At 41.5% G+C, this 15,397-nt stretch overlaps 1 protein-coding gene across 1 annotated transcript in view; it reads left to right on the forward strand.

The window, feature by feature from the left end:
• LOC125023060 (breast cancer type 1 susceptibility protein homolog) overlaps positions 1-15,397 on the forward strand; it is a 29,053-nt gene that overhangs the window by 380 nt on the left and 13,276 nt on the right. Inside the window, exons 2-14 of the mRNA XM_047610139.1 lie at positions 378-470; positions 574-627; positions 724-804; positions 878-966; positions 1,050-1,086; positions 1,165-1,262; positions 2,528-4,837; positions 4,929-4,993; positions 6,829-6,964; positions 8,636-8,681; positions 12,278-12,378; positions 13,461-13,657; positions 13,735-13,822. Of these exons, the coding sequence (XP_047466095.1) occupies positions 397-470; positions 574-627; positions 724-804; positions 878-966; positions 1,050-1,086; positions 1,165-1,262; positions 2,528-4,837; positions 4,929-4,993; positions 6,829-6,964; positions 8,636-8,681; positions 12,278-12,378; positions 13,461-13,657; positions 13,735-13,822 (3,376 nt within the window). The 5' untranslated portion in view covers positions 378-396. The remainder of the gene's footprint in view (positions 1-377; positions 471-573; positions 628-723; positions 805-877; positions 967-1,049; positions 1,087-1,164; positions 1,263-2,527; positions 4,838-4,928; positions 4,994-6,828; positions 6,965-8,635; positions 8,682-12,277; positions 12,379-13,460; positions 13,658-13,734; positions 13,823-15,397) is intronic.

A 15,397-nucleotide genomic window follows, 5' to 3' on the forward strand; every position in this document is an offset into this window, starting at 1 on the left:
GGATCTGGTATTTGTTTAAAATAACTATGAGAGCTGTTGACTCATCTGTGTTGAGTATAGTTATTGCCTTTCTTAAGCGTAACATAAATGGAAGTTTTCACCCTGAAGGGCCTGTGAATAATCCTGGATTTCTCATGAGGAACAAGAATTGTTTTTCTAGGTAGAGAAAATGTCTGGACATCGCTGCTTAACTTGTTTCCATCACTACCTGACTTTAGATGAGCTGATGAAAATGGATTCACGGGGGAGTGGAATAATGTTGTACTGCTGGCTACACCTGTAAAATGAACTGTGTAGTTGTGTTTAACATTAGAAATCAGTTTTTTAGGCAGTGTTTCTTTACAGTGTCCTTCTGTGTTCACATGTTTCATTTGTAGATCTTAAAAAAAAGTCACCATGAAGACCCCAAAGGCCACTGATGTCAAAAAGGGGATTTCGGTTCTTTGGGAGACTCTGCAATGTCCCATATGGTGAGTTTCATTCATTCATTACCATTAACAGAAAATCCCTCCATCGTTTGTTTTATTACAAGATGAAGATTTATGTCATTTATGGGAACTTTTTTTCCTGTAGCTTGGATTTAATGACTGCGCCAGTATCTACAAAGTGTGACCATCAGTTTTGCAAGTAAGGATACATCCTCGCCACTAAGATCTTTTTTATATATTTGTTTTATCCATGCACTCATTAGTATATTTATATACTTATTTCCTGTTCTACCAGATTTTGTATGATGAAACTTTTGGACAGTTCCAAACAAAACAAGGCCAACTGTCCCGTGTGTAAATCCAACATAACCAAAAGGTAAAAATCTACACGATGGCTGAAAGCTCATTGTTATTAATATCTAGATTATAATACTGTAATATGTGAACAGGAGTTTGCAGGAGAGCCCCGGGTTTCAGAGACTTGTGTTGGGACTGCAGGACATGATACAAGCTTACGAACGTGACACAGGCACAAACTGTAAGACACAACTTTCTTAAAATGACCTTATCGTGCTGAATTGCATCAGGTTTTCTCACAACATCACGTTTCTTCATTTTCAGACTTCACAGGAATGTCTCAGCATAAAATACACTCAAGGTAAGAAGTATTAACCTTAAGCAGTGATGCTCATTTACTCATTTGGTCTAATAGTTTAATACGTCTTCCTCTACCCAGTGTTACAGATGCTGAAACTATTGAAGATTCTCATGTGGAAAATATGGAAATTACAGATCACGATGATCCTCCCCGTTCCCCTTCCTCAACTGTAGCAGGTAAAATTTTCAGTTCTTTGCACAGACCTTTCATCTCATTATCACAAATTAGCTCCCACGTTATGAAACTTAAAAATTAATTGAAACTTTGCCTGTCATTTGCGTCAAAAATTAGTCAAGATAGCCGATATAAGGGTGTAAATCTGCAGCTGTGAAGCACAACATTGCTCCTGTAATATTACTGCTGTCCTACTTTATTATACTTATGGGTGTGACGATATTGAAACTGAGCCTAAAAACCAGGATACCCAGCCCACGGTATGTACCGTGATACCCTCATGTCTGTTTCCTTTTCCTCAGATTTACAAAACAGACTCCTCTTTAGATAATAGAGGGTATGAGTTGACTGAGTTCACTGACGCCACAGGCCACGCCCCCTGAGTGGCAAAAACTTGGTGAAACGTATCAGTAAATACAGCGAGACCATTGAAAATGTGGATTATCAGATCAAATTAAGGACAATTGGACTCAACAATGATCCATACAAACTAGTATGGATTTGGAAAAGTGGATTAGCCTCATTTTCAGTTAGTTTATGTTAAAAAATATAGCATAAATTAATATTACCCGACACTAAATGTGAACCACAACACCAGGTTTCTGTTCCTGGATTCTAGTTGTTTCTTCTAATGCAGCGAACCATTTACTTCTCTTTTCTTTGGCAGATATTTGTAAAAATATATCTCTGACTGCTTTTCAGATCTGTTGGTTCAGTCAATCACAACAACATCTCTTCCTAATTTTTTAAATTCATATGACAATTTAGACGCTATAAAATCCTATGATTCAAACTAATGCTGCTAATCTCTATGATCAACTGTCACTTTTTACCACTCACTGGCCGTAACCATGGAGACTCCCCTAGCTGTGACATCACGTACAAACCCTCTATAGTATTGTATTTATTCACTCACAGAAATTGTGTTAATGTCTTTAGTTATGTGAAGCCAGAGCATAATGTTAATTAAATCTATTGTTATTATCGTTTTTATTAATAAAAACTGCAGCTGGTTGCGCTTGCATTGGTGAGGCTCCATCGCCGCAGGGAAGCAAAGCAAATTATGGGGTCGGTTGTATCGTTACACCCCTAATGTCAGTCTAGTCATAAAATAAAGTGTCAAGAAAAAAACATTTTCAATCACTTAAATCACCCAAGGCGTTATAGTAGAGCAGGAGATTATTGTTTTGAAAGCAAAAGTTGAAAAAAGTTTTATTATTATTATTATTATTTTTTTTAATGTTTTTCTCATCCTCCGGCTTAATAGCCCAGAATGGATTTGCAAGAGTCATGGGCCTTGAAGATTCAGTTTCTTTGACGACAGAAAAAGAAGGCCTGGACAGCGGCTTGGGTGACGCGCCACCGACTTCTGACAAAAAAACAAGCAGCCCTACAGAAAACTTGGAACCGGAAGTGGTGGAAAAGGCTACATCAGCTCGCAAAGCTAAAAGCAAAAAGAGATCTGGCAAATTGGAGGACGCCTCGTTAGTAATTCCGGACGACTCTGAACCCCATCCTTTAAGAAAATCCTCAAGGCAGAAGCAGAAAAAGGACGTGGAACTGGACAAAATCCTCGAACAGAAAAAGAAGAAAAGTGTAGAGAAAGTGGCCGAGTGGCTCATGAAAGTTCCAGCCGAAGGAAGTTTGGAGTTTGAGAAACCAGATGACAACAAAGACGACTCCGACAGCTGTTCCTCAGCTTCGACAATAGATATAAAGCGACACAATAGCGACGTCACGTCAAAGAGAGAAGATCGCGCCAAAGCTCTGGAGGACCAGGTGTTTGGAGCCGTCTACAAGAGAAAAGGGAGCAGGACGGTCTCTCCTCCGCTTAACGCCTTTGTCAAACCGGCGATTAGACCCGAAACACAGACACGTGAAGGTGTCGCCGGTAAAAAACAAGAACAAGAGAAACAAAACATGATAGAAGAAGAAGAAAACGGCACCAGCAGTGACATTTTTAAAGAAGCAGAACCGATGGAGGTCAGGGAGGAAAATGGAACAAATGTACAGCAAACCAAGAAGAGGACACGCAACAGTCTGCAGCAGGTTGACGGTGATTTGAAAGGTCCTGCACAATCAGACGTTGTGGCACAAACAAAAACAAAAACAGACAAGAGGAAAGGTAAAAACGCAAAGTCAGAAAAAGGCAAACCTGCCCGAGCGGCGAAGCCCCTCGTTCTGGTCGGGGTTCAAAGCGAAGAAACCGTTCCTGAAACCAGAACGAGACCAGAAGAAGTTCAAGTGCAGATCGAGACTTACCCCAGCAGCGAAGATCAGGAAACACTCGTCACAAGAACCACCCGAAGAAGTAAGAGAGTCAAGCTATTTCCTGAGAAAGCTGAGGAGAAGAAAACAAACTCAAGAAAAACTGGAAAAGACAAGAAGGAAAATACTAATGGTGACACACCGGCTAATAGAAACCCTCCTAAAATCGACAATGCAACAAAGGAAGCTAAAAGAAACGGATGCATATATGATCAGGACTTAGGAGGAATTGAAGACACAGAGTCCGGTGAAAGGAAATCCAATAAAAAGTCAAAAGAAGCCGTTGAAGAGTCCATTACAGAAGTGCCAAACTGCGAAACTGTGTCCGAATCTCTTTGTTGTGCCTCTGTTTTACCGAGCTCCGCGAGTCCCGGCGTGTTGGGTCCAACGCTTGAAAGTGACAAGCCGGTAAATCATCTCTCGAGCAACATTCAGCCGCAAACCTCAGAGAATAAATGTGCTGCAGTGGAAAAGGAGGAGGACGACAGTGAGCTGGACACGGAGCTACTACTCAGGAGCTTCAGAGCCACGAAAAGGAAGTCTTTCCATCTCGGCAATGCAGATGCGAAAAGGAGCCGCTGTTCGGACGAAGACAACGTCCCTATCCGTGAATCGGAGGAGGACAATTGTGACTCGTCGGCGAAGAAGGTTTCTTCTAGTGATGCAATCTCTCCGTCCAACTCCCCCGTCCAGACTAGAAAAGCTGTTTTGGAGGAACCAGATCGAGTCGCGGCCGAGGCATCGATTCCCGGTAGCGCGTCTCCGAGGAACAGTCTTAGCAGCGCGCTCAGTCCGAACAAAGTGTCCGTGTGCAACGTGGACAACCCTCACGTTTCCATCATGCCTCAAGTGGTGGATTCTGGGATTCGCTTCGTGGCCGTAGAAAACGACGGGTTAAACGAAGACGCTGGCGCCGGCGTCACAGCTGGACAAGTTCTGATCCCGGAGTCGTCTTTAACCCCCGAGGACCTGCTGGCTCCAAGTCTTCACGAAGCAAAGACGAGCAGCCACTGCAGCGACGAGGCCAGCCTCCTGTCCTCCTTCGACATCAAGAGACCGCTGAGGAAGAAGAGAAGAGCTCAGAGGCTGGAGTCTTCACCCGAGTCCGATGGCAGCGGATCCAAAGAGGAGCTGCCGACTTTGGCTCAGATCTTTGGATCGTCGGTTGCCCAGCGAGACTCAAACGAACCGGACAAAGACGATGCTGCATGTGTTACAGAAGAGGCGGTGGAGCCACCTGCAAGTCCAAGCCCCGACTGTATCAGTCCCAGCCAAGCTTCTGTGGACTTGTTCGGGACTCCGGAGGAATGTAAGTTGATCCCAGTGACTGTAACTTTCGATTAAGTCTCTGTTGTTACTAAATAACTAAAGTCCTAACATCTCAAACGTCTTCTCTGCAGGTGAAGTTCCACAAAATGAGGCCTTGGAATCGTCCCAATTCTCAAGCGAAGTCCTTGTTACGCAGGTGAAAACAATCCTCCACTTTTTTGGTTTCCAGTGTGCATCAGGCATAACATTATGACCACTGATGGGACAAGTTAATAACATCTAAACCATTTGGTGACATTTAATGTTCTGCTGGGAAACTTCTTGACCCTGGCATTCATTCGTGTGCATGTTACTTAATCATGTAGTACTCACCTAGACCAGACCAGACCCCCCCCCACCCCATAGCAATGACACTCAATGATGGCACCAGGCGTCATGAAAATGGTTTAGGAAGAACTAAAAACACATGAAGAACAGAACAAGGTGTTGGACCTGGCCTCCAAATTTAAAGTATCTGAGGAATGATCCACAGAGGCCCCTCCCCTCAACCCAGAGGCCCCAAAGCCCCCCCTCTCCATTAAAATCATTGTGTTGCCAGACCCCCCCATGAAGGCCCATGTCCATTCTCTGATCTCAGAAAGCTGAACTCTTTTAATGTAAATAGGAGGATGCAGTGTTTGTTTTATTAGTCTTTTATCGCATGGGTGTAAAAAAAACTAAATTTGTGAGGGTGCGTTCCAGAATAATTGGGGTGCAGCAGAAAAGACTTGTCCTCCCTCTGGGACAAAAGGGGTGATCAAGAAAGCTGCTGCTATTATACTGCGCAACATGACCACATCTTAGCTGCAGACTTTCAGCTCGTGCCCTCAGGACGGCGTTTCAAAGCTCCCATCTAGGAAAACAAATCGTTATTCCAGATCTTTTATCCCCCTCTGCTATTAGACTTTTAAATCTAAATCCGTCCATGTGGCAACGAACGTCTTACTTTTAATAAGTACTTTTTATATTATTATTCATTTTCTGTTAATGCACCTAGTGGTTGTGCATTCTTTGGAGACATAGGAGGACGCCTGCATGTTACCTCTGACAGTGTTTGTGTTATTATTGTTGAATGTTGAGTGCTGGTTGCCGTCTATATAGGCATTGCCACAAATAAAGTTGCATTGAATTCACAGCTGCTTTGGAGACCTAGACAGTGTTAGGAGGGTGGTCATAATGTTATGCCTGATCGGTGTATGAGTCACATTTTGATCCTTGTCAGAGTGAGATTTTTCCCATTAACTCAAACATCACAAATCTGTTTCGCTTGTTCAGCGTAAACTTCCAGCGTTGCACCGTCGCATCTCGACCTGTAGAGGGCAGCCACCACATTTTCCCCGAACCAAACTGTCCCACCTAAGCCCCCACCCACCCCTCCTCCCACCCCACCCCACCCCACCCCACCCTCACCCCACCCTCACCCCACCCAGATGACGGACTACCTTGCTCAGTGAAAAATGCTTCCCTCAGCAGCTTTTCAAATTGCATTTCATTTACGTTGGGGCGAAATTCCGCCTAGGAGATGATTCTTGTTTTTCTGCCTCATCCATCTTCCTGCGCTCTCACTTTTATCTGTCGACTCTATTTGACTGCGGAGTTCAAGTTCCTTGGCCCCCGAGGTTCGGTTTAGGATGAGGAGGGGGGGGTCGGCGGCGGTAGGATTAAACACAGCTGAGGATACAGAGCCAGTGCGCTGCTGCCTCTATACATAATCAATACACTTGCCCCGTAAACTCCAAACGGGAGGAAATTAAAGCGATGAAAGCGTCAGTCGAGTGAATCAAAACACACACACAGTGAGAAACTTATTTTTTTTTTTCAAACCGGCTTCAGTGGAAAATGCTGTTGTCACTTTTTCTTCTGTCGTCTCGTCTCACTGACTGACAAGAGCAAGACGTGCAATTATGCAGCCGGCCATTTTTTCCCCTGTTTATTTATTTCATGCAGTAAATGTTGCATTGCGGCTTTGTGACTGTAACCTTCTTATTTTAGCAAAAGATAGAGATGCAGCAGGAGCTGGTGAGGCTGGAGAAGCTGATGGCTCTGGTTTCGGAGGTGCTCCAGGAGAAGGAGGCCAGTCCTTCGAAAGACGCCCCCGCGGAGACACGTCAGGGCTGCAGAGCCACGGGTGAGCACGTTTAATGCTTAATACGAAGATTAATTAATAATTTAAAACATCGCAAGTTCACAGACTCGTCTCAAGTGTGAATATTTGCTGATTTCATTACTTTCTCTGGATGTTAAATTGAGCATCTTTGAGCTTTGGTGAACACAACAACTCGCAATTTTTCCCTTATTTTCAGACGTTTAAAGGACGAAACACAAATCGATTGTGGGGGAGGAAAAAAAAATAACTGTTAAGTGAATTATTAATGAGGCAATAGTGGCATTGAACATAAAAGTCTGTAGATTCAATTAAACAATTCTCATTTTCTACAATGCAAAAAAGGAATTTCAAGAAATACAAGTAAAAGACAAGTCAAAAAAAAGCTGAACCCACTTTGCTTCTTTCTACTAATGCTGTTTTTGGCGTAGACCTTTTTTCACACGAAACATCTTGACTTGTCACCGTAGGGAAAGAACACGGTGGCTTTTTAGCCGGTTTAGCGTAAATTTGACTCCGTAACTATGGTGACGGCCCGGACTCGTAAATTTCAGGCTGATTCTCCGTCTCTGCAACTTTTGAATTGATTGTTTCGGATCAATAAAGATGGAACACACACACAGAGGGAAAGGTCAACTGAGGAGGTTTGGAGATGAACATTTGTACGACTTCTTTAATACGGGGTAAATATAAAGGGCTCATGCCAACGTAGGCTACGTACGTAGGTTACGGCGTCTGGTCCCACTGAGGCATAAATCCCTCTTTAGTCTAAAGACTCTTTCAGAATAAAAGTCATGTAGCTTACGCTGGTGTGAAACATAAAAAAAAAAAAGTCAAATGTCAATTGAGTTCGTCAACCAATAGAATGAGAGTAACACAGCGTTACCGCTCTAAGCTGATGCTGCATTCATTACAACTTGGGAAAAATTAGCACTGAATTGTCAAACTCGGAAATTACAAAAATTTATTTTTTAGCAGAACTTGTTTTTATTTCTCTTCCCCCAAAATGAGATTTTTTTAACCTGTATCCCTTTGAGATTCTTTGATGAAAAGGTCATTATAAATAAAATGTATTATTACTATTGTTATTATTAAAAAATATACAGCTGCTGCACGTGTTTTAGCGTTCAGCAAACGGTGACAATATACCAAACTTATTTTTTCTCCTCTGAGTTAAACTGTGGCATGAACCCTATGATGATATTAGAAGTTTGAAAGTTCACTGCAAAAACATCTAGAAAACAAGTATTTTTTACTTTCTTGAAATTCCTTTTTTTGCAGCGTTGCAATATAGAATTTACGAGCTTTGCTGAACGCATCATCCAAGGTATTTTTTTTATGAATTGAAACAGAATTAAATGGAAAAAAGTTCAGGTTCAGTATTTATTTATACTTGTGCACTTGGGTTTATTTTTGTTTCTGCTTCCTGCTTCACTTTCAACGACTGAAACTTTCACTACTAATGTTTGTGTCTCTGAACGTCCTCAGTTAAACTTACAGATTCTTTATTGATCCAAAACAATCAGTTTGATTGAGATGTAGAAGCAGCCGGAAATACTGAATGACCACGAACCAGCAGACACAAAAACAAGACGTTTACTGTGCGGAAACCAGCCATTATCAATAGGCTTTTACTTTTTCTACTGTGACAAGTTATGAGATAAAGTTAACGTGTCATTGATCTCATGTCCACAGACACTCGCCTCATGTGTGACCAGGATCTGGACCAAAGCGAAAGCAGGTGAGTAGAGTTTTAACAGATTAATGCATTAAAATCTATTTTTTAATGAAAGAGAAATATAATTTATATTTTATTATAAAGAAATATAACCTAATTAATTATATTCCACTCAGAAATTATTGATGAATTTGTGTGAAGTGTAATATTCATGAAGGGATTGACTATGAATTCATTTAGAGCAACACAAACACTAAAAAAGGGTTAAAATCTAGTGTTTATTATAGATCAGCGTCTTTATTATTCTGAGAGTCTCACTGAAGCCACAGGCGTCGTGTGGAATCACAAATAAATGTGGCTTCTCTAACTTGATGACCTGAACCAGCAGCAAGTCGCTGTTTGCAGGAAACCATTAAAGGAACTGATGATATCGATTCTCAGGAAGTTCACTGATAAAAAAAAACAAAAAAAAAAAAAAGCAGTTCTGCATGTTAACTGCTTGCATTCCTGCAGAGAGGAAATTGTTGACATCCCTCTGAAGTCACCCCGTCAGATAACGTGGTAATTATAAGTGATCGGATGGGATTTGCCAGCGTGCGACTTGAGATCTTTTGCTCTCGTCGTATTTACCCGTTTTTACTTTTGTTGTAATTGTCAGCGCCTACAGAGAACATTTAACTTTTAGAGTTAAAAGTATTGTTGATCAGCAAGTAGATAAACGCAAAACAAACTGAAAAGACACAAATGGACACAATGGGAGGTCACCCATATGTTTCCTGAAGATCAGCCACATCATTATGACCACTGACGGGAGAATTTAAACCATCTTGTGACAATTCATTGTTCTGCTGGGAAACTTGAGCCTGGAATTCATAATTTTTGTGCTACATATTGTCCTAAATATGAGGTTATTGGATTCCTGGTCTTGTTGAAGTCGCCCACCTGGTCGTTCAGAACAAACCGAATCCTTTCAAGATGTAATGTTAATCTGTCAATGCAGTTACCCAAGCCCTAAAAGTTGGTGTCTCCTTCGTTTTCCGATGTAAGAGGATGACTTTTTCCCCCACAAAGGAGAACGTAAGACAGAAGATAGCGCTGAATATTCTGCAGACGCCCCCAGTACGATCAAGAATGGATCAGGTTTTATTTTAATCCTAAGAACCTTTGAAAAAAATGAAAATATTTCTGTCCAGAAATCTTCTTGTTTGGGGCATAGCTGTGAAGTAAGTCTGCCTCCGTATGATTACATTTTTTCACAGATGAAAAATAATTGAAGAACTCTGAAATATTTGAAAACAGACATGGATCATTACTTGTCCTTGGGTCTATATCTTCAAATACAAACGTATTTAGTGCAATAAACAAAGTAACATGAGACAATATTTACCCCCATTAATCATACAGACGTCAATCATACAACATACTCTGCGGTGGAATCGACTTTAGTAAAAACGTAATCGTTTTCCCAAGTTTTGAGTTTTAGTTTGTCTGTGTGCTACCATCTAACACGCTCCATCTACATCCTCTCACTCGCTACTGGTCTTCTTCACCTCACTGGATTTGAGGTGACAGGTGCTCAACAGCGCCCCCCTCTACCATCAATGTATCACAATGGTATTCTCAGGCCAGGAGTGGAACTGCACCAATAAATAATAATCAATGAGAGTAAGAGCAGCGAGCGCAGACGGTGGGAAAAAAAAAATATTACAGTCAAATCAATCAATACGGGCAAATATTATTATAATAATATAATATAAACAAATAATTGCCCCAAATTGGGCAGCCAGGCCTTTTGTCCTTACTACGCATGTACTGGGACTATCAGCTGACACAGGATGATGTCATCAAGCGTCAAGTCAATGTGACAAACTTTGAAATCAAACTTCAATAACAAATTTAACCCAATGTTCGGGGGCGCTTGCATTTTTTCCTCTTCAGAGCCACATATATACAGTGTCAGTAAATTTTAAATGAACCTATACTTCAATATTAAGCAACACAGTAACCGAAGCAAGTTGCGTGTAATTGGTCTCCTTCAGTCTGTAGGTGAAGGAGAAAGTTAGCGAGTGTGTGTTTGTCTGTGTGTGTGTGTGTGTGTGTGCGTGTGTGTGTGTGTGTGTGTGTGTGTCTTCCTTCCTTCCTAGGCTTGTTCTCTGGGGGTGATGCATCTCACGAGGACAGGCGGATAATCTCACTAATGAACCCAGAATCTGCTTCTGTTGCGGAGAATAAAAAAGTCATTACCGACTGCATCTTATATGTCGTTCGGAGCACTTAGAGGGGAACTTCTTTTGCCACAGTAATTTATCTCTCCCGCCTGAATAAACCACCCCCCCCCAGCCTCCTCCCCAACCTCTCGCCTCGCAGGGTTCTAAGTGCCTATGAGAGAGAGAGAAATGGAAAGAGATGGCGGATGAAAACACAGAGGAGCTTAGTTATACACAGTCCAGATTTAAAAGCACTTATTCTGTGGATTGGAAAGAAATCACAAGCTCCGGAGGAGGAGAGCTGCTATCACTTCAGTTTAGGTGATATAAATGCAGACTTAAGAAATAAACCTAAAAGAAGAAGAACTTCCAAATCCCTATTTATTTACACCCACCAGCCATAACATTATGACCACCTTCCTAATATTGTGTAGGTCTCCACTTGTGCCTCCTAAAACAGTTGTGACTCATCGGAGGATGGACATGGGCCTTATGAAGGTGTCCTGTGGCAACAGGATGATGTTAGTGGGGGGGTCTTTAAATGGGGAGGGGCCTCTGTGGATCATCAGTTTGGGATGTAGTGAATTTGGAGGCCAGGTCAACCAACACCTTTTGCTGTTCTTCATGTCTTTCGAGTTGTTCCTAAACCATTTTCGTGTGTGTGCTGTTTTTTTTTATGCCTGCTGCCATCAAGGCGTGTCAGTACTATGAGGTGGGGGGGGAGGTGGGGGGATCTAGTCTGGTCTAGGCTGGTGCTAGCTACATGTCTAAGGTCGTTTTTACACCTGACCAAGAGGACTCGGTTCGACCGGGGGAGTCGATTGTGCTGTTCTTCTGTTTTGTTGTTTCTAAAGCGTGTTTGTTTGTGTGTGTGCCTGTGTCATTACTACGGGGTGGGGGGGTTGTCTGGTTTGGTGTAGGTGGGTGCTACATGTCTAAATAACATCCACACGAATGAATATCAGGTCCAAAAGTTTCCCTGCAGAACACTGAATTGTCACAAGATGGTTTAAATGTTGTGGTCAGTGGTCATAATGTTATGGCTGATCGGTGTAGCTTGTAATCTGTTGATAGCAAGAATTTGGAATTTACTTTCTGTCTATGCCAAGTTCTGATCCAACTTTTATCATGGACTTAAACACATAATCCCCGCAGTTATAAGACAATACCTCCCTTCTCTAATAACACTGAAATACTTTCAGCTCCATAGAGGCTTCTCATTGTATCTGTGGGCCTGTGAGTATAACGCTGTATCAAACGCACTGCAGCGTTCGTCAGACAAACAAATACAAAAAAACCCAAAATTAAGGGTTCGGCGGAGACTTTCACATAAACAGAGCTAATCAGTTTAATTCTGCAGTCATGTTGCAGATCCGGTCGGGGACGCGTCCGCAGCCTGGATACGTACCACAGTGTTTTACGGAGGTTTACACGCACACATTTCGTTTACAGGAAAGACCTTCCAGATGCAGGACGAGACCCAAACACGCGACCCTCTGATGGCAAACAGGCGACTGAGCCGAGCCTGGAAAAGCACGTTGGCGCGAGGATGGGTAAGAAAAAAAGGTTTGGTTGGAAAGTTGGAAAGAATGTGACAAATAAAGGGGGTAAACATGTACAAGCTTAATCACAATCACAGAGACATTTTCTTGTTCTTTGTTTTTTAAATCAGTCTCTTATTTTATTTTTTAAATTTTTTTTTACAAAATTTTAAGATCTCTTAACCTCCTGTGACCCGGCGTCCTCATATGGGGACGTTAGGTTTTAGGTTTGTTGAAGCTTATTCTGCTTCGTTTAGACATGTTGTCCTCATAAGGAGACACTCTCGTCTGCTATGTACTAGTAGCGAAGTGTCAATAGACTTGTTTATTTATGCTTATTAACTTTTCTAGTTGTATATGACATGAAAATTGAACAAATTCACAAGTACACGTTTGAGGACGTTGGGATTTCATCGTTTCAAATTACATATTGGTGACTTAAATTGTAATTTACGGTGAAATAATCCCTGTGTCCACATAGTTTTTTTTCAAAAACTCACTTCCAGTTCAAAGATGATGGTCACAAAGTTCACAATGCACATATACACCAATCAGCCACAACATTATGACCACTAACAGGCGAAGGAAATAACATTTAAACCTTAAATCTTGTGACAATTCAGTGTTCTGCTGGGAAACTTTTAGACCTGGTATTCATTCATGATGTTACTTAGACATGTAGCACCCACCTAGACCAGACCAGACACCCCCACCCCATAGCAATGACACTCCTTGATGGTTTATAGCAGCAGGATATAGTCTGACACAGACACACAAACACTTTAGGAAGTCCCATGTCCACTCTCTGATGAGCCACAACTATTTTGGAGGGTGTTCATAATGTTATGGCGGATTATATACAATATATTTAGAGCTAACAGTCAAGTCGTCTTTTTACAGCCACAGCATAAGCCCGGGGTTCCTCCTCATTCCACTTTATTTTGTCTGTTGTAGTTAATAAAAGGCTCAGCTCGGGCCTTAAAGACAACTACTAGACTAGACTGTGTTTTTAAAGGGAAATGTGTCCGGTCAGATTAAGGTCTGTGAAAGTGCCGCCGCTGATCCTATTGTGTTTTGTTTTGTTCTTCCTACAGCGGAGGAGGAGCACTCCACACACACGGGCCTGATTGCAAAAGAAGAAACCTTAAATGCACCTTCGGCGACCAGAACGCTGAACGACCGCGGCTCCGTATCAGACGGGCAAGAAGACAAAGAGAACGACACCCCTCCAGAAGAGCGGCGTAAACCCAAACTGGTGCTCGCGTCGTCCGGATTAAGCTCCAGTGAACAGGTTCCCGTTCTCAGTCAGTTAAAAAGTGTGTAAAAAAACGCACAAACTAATCAGATATTGTTTTTTTTTGCCAACAGATAATGGTGAAGAAGTTTGCCAAGAGAGTTGGCGCCCGTGTGGTTTCCAAGGTGACCGCGGAGGTAACTCACGTCGTCATGCACACAGGTGAGACGCGTTGACTTCAAACATCACACAGCGTTCAAGTTTTTTTCCTCTCGAGAGCATTTGCATTTCTCCAGAAGTACATTTTTCTCGCTAACGTGTAGTTACAGCTCATTTTGTGCGTCATTTAAAGGACTCCTCGGAGATAAGCTCTTTGTTTCCCTCCCTCCCACGCTCCCTCTTCTCCATTCACCCGCTTGTTGCTAATTACCCTCTCTGATAGATTATTTTTAATTTCAAAGCTCGCTGTCTCCAAAGCACCATATTAACTGTCACTGTTTAAGAAGCCTTTTTTTTTTTTTTTCTAATGGCAGCTGTTTCCTAGGCAACCAAGAAAACAGCAAATGCTGGGAGTATTGATCTTTACGGTTAAAGGTTGGAATAGAGGAGGAGGAGGACGACTCCCATTAGGAGCATTAGCCCCGAAAATAAGTTCAAAATCATTCAAAATGTGTTTTACTTGAGTCACATCAGCACATCAGGTGCATGACTCTCGGCTGGAATTTAAACTTTTTCATCCTCCCCTGTCACGGTTTTAACGGGCCGAGACAAAGTAGTTTAATTTAACAAAGAAACAAACCTGTCTAATTTAGGTTGTTTACGATTCATGCTGGAAAACTTCTGGATCTGATATTCATTCATGTGCTCAGACTAGTGGTGGGTATTGAAAAAGATACTTGAGTCACGATACGATACATTATTGCGATATTATTACGGAGGTACTCTAGGGAGGTTGCAAAATCTTTGGTTGGTTAGACATTTTTTATATATTTTTTTTATTTTTTCCCCACAAATCTAAATTTCTTTAATTACACATTTAAAAAATGCAACATATTTTGGTAAAAGGATAAGGGATAACTTAATATTGACTAAAAAATAATAATAATGATGTATTTTTATTAATAGCATTAAGCTGAGTTTAATATATTTGTTCCTCCATAACTTTTTTTTATTACTTTTAAAAAAATAAAGTGAAATTAACTACAGCTAAAAGTCGCCAATTGAATCATTTAAAATGAACTGATTTGCGTTAACCCGAATACATTTAAAGAATTTGCCGTTTATCTTACAGCTGCAATTAAAAAGCACAGTACACTGCTGTTGTAAAAGCTGCTGGTGTGTAACATCATTTAGTTGTTTTATAATACTTGACCGTCAGGATTTACCTGTGTAATTTAAATTTTATTCAGCAAAGCTGGTAACATAGTTACAAAGAAAAAAAATAAAAAATAAAGTAATTTCTGGGAAGAGTGGGCGGTAGATCTGGACGTATATTCTGCTTCACATTAAAGCTTTCAGCTTTAAGAGCACAAAGAGGCTGTTTGTCCACATTATGACTGCGTCTCTGTCTTTTATTTCCAATGTGACCTTTCTCATCCAGACCAACACTACTTTGTTAAAGAGTCGCTTCAAGTATCCTTAAGATTGAGCAACCATAACATTATGACCACCTATCTCATATCGTGTAACCTCCTCTTGGCCATCATATTAGCCCTGACCCAACTCGTGAGATAACTTTAAGTCCTACGGGTTGAGAGGTCGGTCTCCTTTGTCCAGCACATCCCACAGATGCTCAAT

The sequence above is a fragment of the Mugil cephalus genome, chromosome 16 (genome assembly GCF_022458985.1).
Source record: "Mugil cephalus isolate CIBA_MC_2020 chromosome 16, CIBA_Mcephalus_1.1, whole genome shotgun sequence".
NCBI classification, from domain to species: Eukaryota; Metazoa; Chordata; class Actinopteri; order Mugiliformes; family Mugilidae; genus Mugil; species Mugil cephalus.